This window comes from Aquarana catesbeiana, linkage group LG01, assembly GCF_042186555.1.
Source record: "Aquarana catesbeiana isolate 2022-GZ linkage group LG01, ASM4218655v1, whole genome shotgun sequence".
Classification (NCBI taxonomy): Eukaryota; Metazoa; Chordata; class Amphibia; order Anura; family Ranidae; genus Aquarana; species Aquarana catesbeiana.
Genome location: NC_133324.1, coordinates 44068252 through 44080988, shown reverse-complemented (window position 1 = coordinate 44080988; position 12737 = coordinate 44068252). Strand labels below are relative to the sequence as shown.

Sequence of the window (12737 nt, the reverse complement as noted above, 5' to 3'; positions counted from 1 at the left end):
GGCGGATGACAGGAACAATCTCAAAACAAGCCGGGTCAAACAGGAGCAGATATCAGATCTTCAGGAAACACATACACAGAGCTGCAGATCAAATAGCAAGGACACAGAGCTGCTGAGGTGTTTAAATAAGGCAGCCTGTTGCCAATCACTGAAATCAGCCCGAACTAAGTTAACCCTTAGGTGGCAGATCCATGACAGGTGGTGACAGGTCCTCTTTATTGGGCGGGGCAATCAGTGTGATTGGTGTACACTGTAGGCAGTAACGAGACGTTACCGCAATGAACATTGCGAACATGAAAAATCAAACATCCCCATTTTGAAGGATTATATGCAAGTTATTGGCCATAAAAAGATTATGAAGGCCTAGGTACTGCCTTGGGGGACATGCGAAAGTGTAAAAAAAAACATTTTTAAAGGAGTAGTGATTTTACTGATGCTTAAATTAAAACAATAAATGTGAAAAATTTCTTAAAATTTAGTGCCTGGGGTCCCCTAATGCCCCGTACACACAGTTGGATTTTCCGATGGAAAATGTCCGATCGGAGCGTGTTGTCGGATATTCCGACCGTGTGTGGGCTCCATTGGACATTTTCCATCGGATTTTCCGACACACAAAGTTTGAGAGCAGGCTATAAAATTTTCCGACAACAAAATCCGATCGCGTCAATTCCGACCGTGTGTGGCCAGTTCCGACGCACAAAGTGCCACGCGTGCTCAGACGAAATTCCAAGATGGAACAGCTCGGTCTGGTAAAATTAGCGTTCGCAATGGATACAGCACTTTCGTCACGCTGCAATCTAAAAAATGGTTCAATACAGTGCACTCTCTTCTTCTTTATAATGTGAGAAGAATGAAGTAGTTTTGCTGCTTATGTTCACACAGACTTCTCACAAACTTCTTTCTTTATTATTTATCGAGATTCCCTCAATATATTTTGATTTGTCACATCTGACAAATTTTTTTTTTTTTTCTTTTTTTTTTTTTTTTAAAGGCTGTTTTATTTTTTTTTTTTTTTGGGTTTGTATTTTTTTCAAGGCTGATCTTTGTTTTATTTTTTTGTTAGTTTTACTCCCTAATATTTTTGTGTGTGTTTTGTGTGTCAAGTTACCACAACACTATTGATATCTTATATTATTGATTCTCAATGAGATTGTTTGGTGTTGGTGTCCCTTGTTAATTTCACATTGTATTTTAGAAATGTACCTGAATCCTCACAAACAAACTGTCCTTTTTGAAGGAAAACACACATAGGCGAATATAATTGAAACAAAAAATACTTTATTAAGGGCTCTGAACCAAAGAGGGAGGCAATGCTGGAGAAACAGCAGAAATTGGCGAAGCCTTGGACCCCCAGGGCAGACATCAATTATTTAACATCAAAATTGGTGGCCTGAGGAGTCCATATCTAAGGGAGTGCAGTCTGGTCCAGAAGTCCCAGAGATCCGGAAAGCAGCAGATGACATCTATGTCCCCAGGCTGTGCTACTACAAGAGGCTGCATCTTTTGCCAGACCAGACTGAACCCTGGGTCATCACTTTTTGGTCTTCTTTCCAGGACCTCCTCCTCCTCCTCCTCCAGGTCCTACTCCTCCTCCGGGCCACCTGCAGCCACTCACCACCTAAGCCTATCCGACCCTACTCGGCGTATGCCCTGTTGGGTCCATCCATTCCGGTAAGCCTCTTCACTTTTGGTGGTGTTGTGCATGTCTCCACTCCAGATGGTTTATGAATTTGAAGTGTCCAGCTCCTGAAGATTTTCCATCTTATTCCTCAAGATGACTCTTCTTTGTTAGCTTTATTTGGAACTGCTAGTTTAATGTTTTTTACATTGGACTTTTTCATATTCTCATAGCGCTACACTTATTTTTGTTTTTTATAGCTTTCCAAAAGAGGCCTATGGCAGCCTCCTCCAGGTTACTCCTCTTCCTGCCACTTTGTCTTTGCGGGTGTAGGGGAGGGATCTGGATATCAGGCAGCCTGCTTGGCCCGGCCACCTCCTGGCTGAGACTTCCCTGTGTATGAAAAAGGGACATGGTTTTAGTTTTTGCATCATCAATAACAATCATAAATTAGTACTCCAAACTAACATCTAGTTAACATCATTGATTGGACAAGCAGAAATATTTAGAAGAATGCTATACCTGGCTCAAGCTGGGCTCCTCCACATGTTGCTGCCTGGAAGGCCCAGGTTGGGCGTCAGAAGCCTCAGCTGGGGGGGAAGGAAGCGTGGAAGGAAGACTGGAGAGTGCTGCCCTGGGTTGAGTCTGACCTGCCAGAAAATGAAGCCTGTCATAGTACCACAGCCTGGGGACATAGATGTCATCTGCAGCTCCGGATCTCTGGGAATCCTGGACCTTCTTGTGCTCCCTTAGATAAGTGCTCCTCAGGCCACCAATTAGGATCTTCAAATAGGTGATGTCTGTCGTGGGGATCACCGTCTTCACAAATTCCAACAAATTATCCAGCGCTGCCTTCCTCTTTGTTTGGTTCTTATATTCAGGGTGGTTTATCTCCCATAGACAGGGCAGCTCCCTGAACATATCAATGAAGATTGTCGTTAAAGTCGTTATCTTTCAAGATATCCATTTTCACTGCAAGACACAATATAAAACAAACCCTAATGTCAGCCTAAAGTCTTCTAAACGTGTGCAAATACAGGCCTCAATCTAGAAGCAGTATAGGCCCAATGTTAAACCTTACCTTCGTTATCACGATCGGCGCCTCCGTTACTCCTTCCTCCGCTCACAGATCGTACGTACTACGCACACGTGTTACGCTTTATAGACACTGCACATGCGTGAAACTCCGCCCGCCCCTGACGTTCTTTCTAGTCTATTCCCTGCCCCTTCTCGTTTGGCGCAGTGGGGAAGAGCACATGGCGGAGTCAGAGCAGGTGTCTGATATTTACACCAACGAGGAGGAGGAAAGCACGGAGCCTGAAACATCCCGATCCAGAAGGAGACGATTTAAGGCATCAAATATGTCCTTTGGGGGGATGTTGGAGATGGTCGACATCCTGAAGAGGGCCGACTATGACGGGAAGTATGGACCTTACCCCAACCCCAATGTCAGAAAGGACAAGATAATGGTGAAAGTGGTCAAAAGTCTTCACCGGAATTTCGGGGTACGACGATCGAAAGATCAGCTCAGGAAGCGGTGGTCGGATCTTAAATTAAGAGAACACGAGCAGTATAGAAAGATCCGGAGAGTGCTGCAAAAAAAGTAAGTAGTTGTGCTGTGTTTCTATTCTTTTTGTCTTTATTACGTTCGTGCTGCTCCATGTGCTTTTCCTAACTGTTGTACAGTTTAAAATGTCAACTTTCATGTTCATGGGCACATTATTCGTTCGTATCAAACATTTTTCTTTCGGCCTATAAAACACCATTGTTTGGGCCGTATGCATTTGCCAACATTTTTTAGGGTCTACTTGTCCGAAAATAATTTGGTTGTGTAGATGTGTTTGTTAATAGAATGAAAGGCAAACTAGATTCTGTGTAAGGAGAGGACACTCAACAGCTGGTTACACATCTGGACGCTGGAGCACTAGTGTGGGACACAAGAACACTCTTTTTATTAGGGGGCCCACACAGGTGCTCCAGTGTATACTATAGGGGTGTCTCCATCTGTGAAGCTTGTACAAAACAGGTAAAGTATTCAAGCTTGACAAAGGACACTAAAAATTCTACATCTTGGAATTCAGCCAAAATAGACAATTGTACCCCACTTCAAAGCAATGTTTCATATTTATAGTTCTTCCCTCAAATATCTGTGTGCTAAGTATACCATTTTTTTTTTTTACATAGGGGAGAAAAGACTCGGAGGATACCCCTCATCCGAGGAGACCAGAGACCCCCCACCTCTGGAAGAAGGGGAAATCTCCCAAAGACAAGAAGAGCAGGAGGAGGAAGACGTGGTAGAAATTGGCACCACAACAGGTGAGTGTCTGCGACCACAGGCTCAGGTAAGAGATGGATGCCGTCATATTTATAATACATGTTTTTTTTTGGTTTCTATCTTTTTAGGTGATCGGGATGTTGTGGATTCAGATCCTTTCACCTCGGAAAGTGCACAGATCCTGATCGGGGAGATCATGGGGTGTAATGTTGCATTGGAAAACATCAAGAAAAACATCAATGATGTTCTTCAAAAAAATAAGAACATCATTGATGTTTTGGGGAGAGTTTAAAACCCCTCCAAATCCCTTTGGTGTACTACAATTTTAACATTTTTTGTCAAATAGTAGAAAAGCCAAATTTTGAGGATGCACACAGTGTGTCAACATGTGCTATCTGCCATCACGGGAGATCAATGGACGCGTTTTGGGGGTGCAACCCCTTCCTAAATAATAAAGTACCTGAGAGGAAGGGGTTGCTCCCCCAAAACACGTCCCTTAATCCCCCGTGATGGCAGGTAGCACATGTTGACATTCGTAAATTTGTGTGCATCTTCAAAATTTGGCTTTTCTGGGGGTGACTTCACCCCATCTGAACGCAATATCAAACACAGTTCCTAAATACTCATGTCTGATATTGCCTTCAAGTTCTACCAAATGTGAACTTTGTAAGTTCTAGATTTGTGTCTTTCTTGTTGTTTTGAAACATGCCTGTTTTATCTTAAATGGACATTTCTACTTTTTCTAATGCCACCCCAAAAATTGTTATACAACAAACATGTTGGTTTGTTTTAAAAACCTTGTCAAAATGCACATGTGATTGTGCAGGTATTAAAAATATTGTTAATCAAGAATGTGTGGATTATTGTCTCAACGCTCCAACACTTGTGGTGCTCTAATTGCTGCTTTCTGTGACAATGGGGGTTATTTCCTAAGGGCAAATCCACTTTGCACTACAAGTGCAGTTTCAAGTGCACTTGTAGTGCAAAATGTCTTTGCCTTTAGTAAATAACACCCAACAGTGCTTTGTAAGGTTACACAATCACGCCATTTTCAGGACTCCACACATTTCTGTCAGGGTCAGCTAAAACAAACACAAGCAGTAAATGTCACCAAAGATTTGCTTAATGTTTTTTTTATTTGATAAAGGTTTCACACATTGTCTGGCATATTGATAGCCCCCCTACCCGCAAAGATTTCAAGGTATCTTAGCCAGACATCACGGGCACTCAGGGATGGCAAGTCAGGACGGCCACTTTCAAGCAACGTCAGGGTTGGTTCATTTTGAATTCTGGCTTCAGGTCCAACTGAGCCAGCATAGTTGGCAGAATGTTGCCATAAAAAGTTGTGTAGAACACAGCACGCCAGGATAATGTGATTCAGTTTGTACTCCGCCTTATATGTATGGGTGTTAGAAATAGGCGTAACCGGCTGGCCATGATTCCAAACGTGTTTTGCACCACTCTTCTGGCTCTGCCGGTAATTAAAAACCCTCTGGTCCGGGGTGAGGGTCCTCATAGGGAATGGCCGCATAAGATGGTCCCCCAGTGCAAAGGCTTCATCCGCAATGAAGACGAATGGGAGTCCTTCCACATTGTCTTCTGGAGGTGGCAAGTCCAAGCTGCCATTCTGGAGACGCCTGTAGAACTCTGTCTGGGCGATGACTCCACCATCGGACATCCCGCCATTCTTCCCCACATCCACATACAGGAACTCATAAGTAGCCGACACCACCGCCAACATCACAATACTATTGAACCCCTTATAATTATAATAGTATGACCCCGAGTTGGGTGGTGGGATGATGTGGATGTGTTTCCCATCAATTGCCCCTCCGCAGTTAGGAAAGTCCCACCGCTGGGCAAAGTGGGAGGCCACAGTCTGCCATTCCTGTGGCGTGGAAGGAAACTGTTGAGGAAAACAAAAAAAATTAGGCTTTTTGCACATAAACATGGAAAGCAGATTAGACACAAATATTCTTGGCCAACATCAAGATAACATTTATTTATGGGAATTTTTAAAGACCAAAGTATAAGGTACAACTATCATATTCCCCCTCCCCCCCCCCATGGGCCATTTCTAACATTATAGGGGGGGAGCTCTTGGCCAGGTAACCCTCTCCACTTCATTGAGAGATGAATGCCTAAATAATGGGTATTACTTTGAACAGCCCCTCCTTAATTACACTATTGGCAGCCCACTGGACAGGTAAGAAGTGTCATAGTACAAAGATATAAATACACACTGTACACATTTGAGCACATTTGGACATTCTGCTATTACCTATCAAGATAATAATAGGATACAAAAACTTTAAACAGTACCATTTGAAAGTATACAGGCAGGCCCTTGCACTACATGCTTTGGGGAATTCATCCATAAATCTGACCACTAAAGAGATGTGTATAGTGTGTATGGGTTTGCAAAGTCAGCAGATAGATGATTGAGGATAGATAGAGAATTGTTATCAGCTGACTTGGGGCACTTGGGGGGAGGGAGGGTTCCAAATGATTTGGGGACCCCCCAAAAAAAGCCTATGGCACTCTGCCTGAATTTAAAGCACAAATCACATTTAAAAACATTTTAGGGGGTGTTTGGGGTAAAGCACTACTATGGAGCTGATAAAATACATTGTTAAGTGACTACATGAGGTGAATATAGGGCCAGGAGAGCATGCTGGGGAGGTAAGTGAAGGCAAATATGTATGAAGGACCAAAATTACATAAAAATCCAGCATGCATGAGAACAAAGGGGACATTCACAGCATATTACAGTCATGGTAATTAGGGAATGAGGAAAGAAATACAATATATTAGCAAACATTAAATACAATAAAATGTGATGTTAAAGGATAATAATCTTACCTTAATAAACTCCTTCTGCAGGACCTGAATGATGGCAGAACAGGTCTCTGGGATAATGATACCCAGAGCCTGGGGAGAGATGCCTGTTGAGAACTTCAAGTCCTGCAGGCTTCTCCCCGTCGCCAAGTACCGCAGGGTGGCGACGAGCCTCTGCTCTGGAGTGATGGCTTGCCTCATGCAGGTATCCTGCCTGCTGATATAGGGGGTCAGCAAAGCCAACAAACGGTGAAATACGGGGTCCGTCATCCGGAGAAAGTTCCTAAAATCATCAGGATTATTCTCACAGATCTCACGGAGCAAAGGCATGTGACAGAACTGGTCATGCTGAAGCAACCAATTCTTGGTCCATGAACTCCTCCCCACCCTGTTCATGGACTGGACTTGTGTCAAGGTCAGGACCCCAACACCAAGCCACCGCACAGCACGAACTCTACGAGGAGTACGTATACGCAACATGGCTAGAAAACGGTCGGCTGCTCAGAACGAAGTAACAGAACGCACTGAAGAACAGCAAGGCCTGTGAAGAGCGACCTGAAAAACAGTAACGAACGAACAAGAACACAATGACTAAGTCACGCGGAGCTTGCTTGCACGCAATGAAGAGCAGATACAAACCCACAAGCACAAACTGAACAGCAGAAAACGATCTGAAAGCCGCGAGTCTGAAAAAGCGCGAATTGTCTCTCACCAAACTTTTACTAACACGAGATTAGCAAAAGGAGCACAAAAGGGTGCCGCGCTTGGTTCTGAACTGGCCTCTTCTAGTTTCGTCGTATGTGGTTTACGTCACCGCGTTCTTGGCGATCGGAAATTCCGACAACTTTGTGCGACCGTGTGTACGCAAAACAAGTTTGAGCCAACATTCGTTGGAAAAAATCCTAGGATTTTGTTGTCGGAATGTCTGATCAATGTCCGACCGTGTGTACGGGGCATTAGTCTGCCTGTAAAGTGGCGCATTTGTACTGTGTATAGAACCTGCTGCAGCAAAACTGACATTTGTAAAGGAAAAAAAATACATTTAAATTGATTCTATACAACAATATACAATTTTAAAAAATATAAAGAAAAAGAAAAAAAAACAAAAAACGGTGCCCCCCCTTTGCATACCAGGCCCTTTGAATCTGGTATGGATTTTAAGGGGAACCCCATGGCAAATAAACCCTGCCCCCCAAAATCCTTATCCAAGCACTCAGCCTGGCAGGAAAGGGGGAGGATGAGCGAGCGCCCCCCCTTCCTAAACCATACCAGGCCACATGCCCTCAACATGGGGGGGTGCTCTGGGGCGGGGGGGATCTTATCAATCGTCATGATTGATGATGAATCTACATCGGGGGATATTGTTTTTTTTTTGTTTTTTTTTAGATTTTTAATAAACTGTCCACTGTTTTTATTTATTTTTGACACTTTTTTTGGTGAATGAGTAGAGGTACAATGTACCCCATACTCATTTACCTGGGAAGTTGGGACTCCTTGTTAAAGGGGGCTTCCAGATTTGGGGGGTTTTAGGGGGAACTCACTTTTTTTGGCGTGGAGGCCCCCTTAAAATCTGTACCAGAATCAAGGGGTCTGGTATGTACAGTATATCCTGGGATACCTCATGCTTTTTTTTGTATTTTATTTTTTATTTTTTCTGAAGTACCCTCTTAAAATCTATGTGAGACTCAAATGGGTTCACTTTAATGCCTTCCCGCCCAGCCTATTGTAAAATGATGGTCGGATGGGAGCACTGTTGTTCTGGGAGGACGTCATATGACAACCTCCCAGGATTGTGCCTCACCTTGCATTGTTCTCAAAGGCAGTTCTCGCCCACTCCCTTTTTTTTGCACCCTCTTGCCTATTAGAGCAGGAAATTAGCATTTTCAATTTAACGGGTTTCAATGAAGTTCACCGAACACCTGCTGAACTGAACATTGGCAGTTTGGCTGATCACTACCTGCCAGACCTGTGCAGAATATACCAAAAGAGCCCACAAGTAGGTGTTCTGGATCTTTAAAGGCCACACGATTGGTTTAAACATTCAGTGGTGAGACTTTCATTTACAGACCTGCTTTGTGAAACTTAGCATTAACTCAACATTGTTTTTGCTGTTTTATTCATTCCCCAGAAAGGATTGGCCAAAAGCTTTTCCCTCTGTATTTAATGCTGATCACATATATATATATTTTTAAAACATTTGACATATCTGTATATAAATTTTAATGTACTGTTTTGGAAAAATCTTTTTGTAGCCCATCTTTCTTGTATTACAAGAACCTACTAGCTTTCCTTTACGCAATTGATAATATTAACCAGGATCCAGATAGCTTACCCAATATCACACTAGGCTTCCATGTATTTGATTCATGGTTGGAACCCAGGAAGGCTGTACAGAGTGTTCTGCAGATCTTATCTGGACCAAATGGGACATTTCCTAATTATTCCTGTAAAGGACAAGGCAAGCTGGCTGGTGTTATTGGAGATCAATATTCATCCACTACAATCCCAATCGCCCAAATCCTTGGACTGTACAGATACACACAGGTGAGTGAAAAGTACTTGTATATTTGTAATAATATTTTAAGTTAACAGAGAAAACAATATAGATATTACAAAAACATGACAGTCTGTGAAAGTTAAAGTGTATATAAACTCTAACAATTAAAGTTTTTGTAAATGCAAAGTAAGTCAAACAAATGAAGACACACCTAGCACAATCGCTAAGGATTTTGTCCCATTTTCCATCAATAGGCTTCATGCGCACCAGGAGCTAAAAAAATGCTGGAAAAACACTGAACCAAAGCTAAAGCAGGCTGTTTTAAAAATTTTTAAAAATGGCGACAATGGGGACAAGGCCCTCTTCCCCACAACTCTAGCCAGTGATTGTTGGGGTCTGCGAGCGAGCGGCTTATCGGAATCTGGAAGCCCCCTTTAACAAGGGGGCCCCCAGATCCAGCCCCTACATGTGGATGAATATGGGGTACATAGCACCCCTACTCATTTACCAAAAAAAAAAAGTGTTGTGTAAATAAAGACGGGAGGCAACTTTTGACAAGAGCGTTATTTAAAAAAAAAATTGTACCCCGGAGTAGATCCAATGTCAATCATGATGAATGCCAGTTAACCCGAAATAAAAAAAAAGGTCTGCACCCCATGGAGGCTCCAGCCGAATGACAGCTTCACCACCTTCCGCCGCTAAATACATTAAAAGGTGGGGTCACCCGATTATGTCACTGGGTGACCCCACCCCTTGTGATGTCATCGGCCCAGTATGCCCCAGTTGATGACATCACAAGGATGCGGGGCCATATGGTGACGTCACCAAAGCGCCTTGTCCTCATGTTGATGAGGACAAGGGCCTCTTCCCCACAACCCTGGCCAGTGATTGTGGGGATCTGGGGGTGGGGGCTTATCGGAATCTGGAAGCCCCCTTTGACAAAGGGGCCCACAGACCCTGATCCCCCCTATGTGATTGAGAATAGTATCCCTACTGATTCACCAAAAAAAGTGTTGTGTAAATAAACACAGGAGGCAATTTTTGACAAGCCCTTTATTAAAAAATAAAATAAAAAAATTGTCCCCAGGAGTAGATCCAACATCAATCACGATGAATGCTGGCTGCTGACCCGAAAAATAAAAAGCCTGCAGCCGACAATGGCTTCCAAAGACTGAGAGCTCCATCACTAAATAAATTAAAAGGCAGGGCCACCCAATGATATCACTGGGTGACTGCGCCCCATGTGATCTCATCTGCCCAAAATGCCCTAGTTGATGACATCACCAGGGGCAGGGCCATACGGTGACATCACTAAATCACCTTGTCCTCATGTTGATGGGTACAAAGGGCCTCTTGCCAAAACGCTGACCGGTGGTTGTGGGGGTCTGCAGGCAGAGGGCTTATCGGAATCTTGAAGCCCCCTTCAACAAGGGGGCTCCCAGACTCTGTTCCCCCATGGGTATATAGTAAAATAATGTCACAAGGGGGCCCCTGCTCTTTAGTTTATTAGCGGTGGGAGGCGGCAGAGCTGTCAGATGATGGGAGCCTTTATCACGTGAGGACTTTTTTGGGGGGGGTCGGCGACCAGAGTTCATCGTGATTGATGATGGATCTACACTGGGGGACATTGTCATGGGGGCTGGATCTGAGGGCCCTCTAATTAATGGGGCTACCCGATCCCGATAAGTCCCCCCACGCACACCCATAACCACTGGGCCAGGGCTGTGGTTTTCCTCATCAACATGGAGACTAGGTGTTTTGGAGGGGAGCCCCCTACCCCAAAGCACCCTGCCATGTTGAGGGAATGTGGCCTGGTATGGTTCAGGAGGGAGGAAAATCACCCACCCCCCTCCCCTTTCCTGGTCTGCCAAGCTGTATGCTTGGATAAGGGTTTGGTATGGATTTTGAGGGGATCCCACGCCGTTTTTTTTTTTTTCATTTTGGTGTGGGATTTCCCTTAAAATCCATACCACACCTGAAGTGCCTGGTATGGAATGGGAGGGACTCTCGCTCTGTTTTTATTTTTTATTTTTTTATTGCTGCCATTGTTTTTTTACATTCAGCTGTCAGTGGGGAACACTGGAAACATAAAGTAGGCTTCAACTAGGCTTTAAGCAAAATTAATACAAAGCTGTGCTAGAGTTTGTAATTATAAATTACATCTTTATGTATATATACTGAGAGAAATGTAGTTTATCTTTTGCTGACTTCTTTTTGAAAATGTGGGTAAACTGTTTTTTTATGGCTAGCCAGAATTGGTGATCCAAAGCAAGCAGATAACAAGTAAAGCAAGAAAGATGTTGGGTCTCCTGATTTGCATAGTTTTTTTGGGTATGTATAATTTAGCCTGAGTAGGGACGCCTGTCCCCTGCCAGCCTGCTGCAGACAAAGGTTACTGTTCTCTGTCTGAAAACAGTGGTCTCTCTGCAAAGGTCCAACATGTCCACTGATAATCCCAAGCAATATCGTATAATACTTACGGCCCTTGCTGATTGGAGAGACACAGATCTGACTCAACCGGGGGCATATCGTACCTCTGAAGGTAGACCACTGTTTCAACACAGAGAGCAAGGATCCTTCTCTACAGCACGCTGGCAGGGGTCGGCTTCTCTACTCAGGCTCTGGCTGCATTCTACAGTATATAGAAATACATGCTTTGTTTTAATGCACCTGTAATGTATTTAGCTGATTTAATCTAAAAGATCAGTTGTATTTTTACAATGCAGTCTCTAATTATAATTTTAGCACCAGCTGGATATGAATGTAACTTTGAAATATAGCAACATTATAGTTAAAAGTCAGGGCCGGTGCAAGGATTGTTGTCTTCACAGGCGTGCTCCACCATCCTCCCTCCCACCCCTCTTCTCCACAATGCATACCCCATGTCCTCTGCTCTGACCATCCCCCAGTGGATGGTGTCAGTAGGGTAGTGGAAGGTGTCAGTCAGTAGAGAAATGGACAGTGTCAGTATGGCTGTGGACTTTGTCAGTAGGGCAGAGAACGGGGTCAGTAGAATAGTGGATGGTGTCAATAGGGCAGTGGACAGTATCAGTTGTTTTTACCTTTGTTATTTTTATTTTTTTTTATTATTTTCGACAATTTTTTTATCAGCCCTTTAAGGAGCTTTGGTGAAATATCAGCAGCCTAAACCCCTAATGTCTCATTTTTGAGACAGAGAAATTAGATTGAGGACACACACATCCTCCCTGTTCATTCACAAACCAAAGCATAGTAAACACAGTTATAAATGAACACAGTAAGTGATCAGTCCTGATCACTCACTGTTTTCATTCAGAAAGGGTAGGGGCCAGTAAATTATGAATTTACCAGCCCCTTCCCTGTTCTACATCCTGAAGCAATCCTGCATCACAGCTGGTGGGAGAAGAGGTGAAGCTGGCAGCACTGTGGGAGGGGGTACCAGGGGAGCACATACAGTAAGTGACACGGGCAGCAGAAGGAAGTAGAACCTGGATAGGAGGAGTGGGAGGGGAAGCATATACTGGAACAGA

General features: G+C 43.7%; 1 protein-coding gene across 1 annotated transcript in view; it reads left to right on the top strand.

The window, feature by feature from the left end:
* Nucleotides 1-12737, top strand: part of LOC141141645 (vomeronasal type-2 receptor 26-like) — a 150404-nt gene that overhangs the window by 67927 nt on the left and 69740 nt on the right. Inside the window, exon 2 of the mRNA XM_073629192.1 lies at nt 8984-9275. Within this exon, the coding sequence (XP_073485293.1) occupies nt 8984-9275 (292 nt within the window). The remainder of the gene's footprint in view (nt 1-8983; nt 9276-12737) is intronic.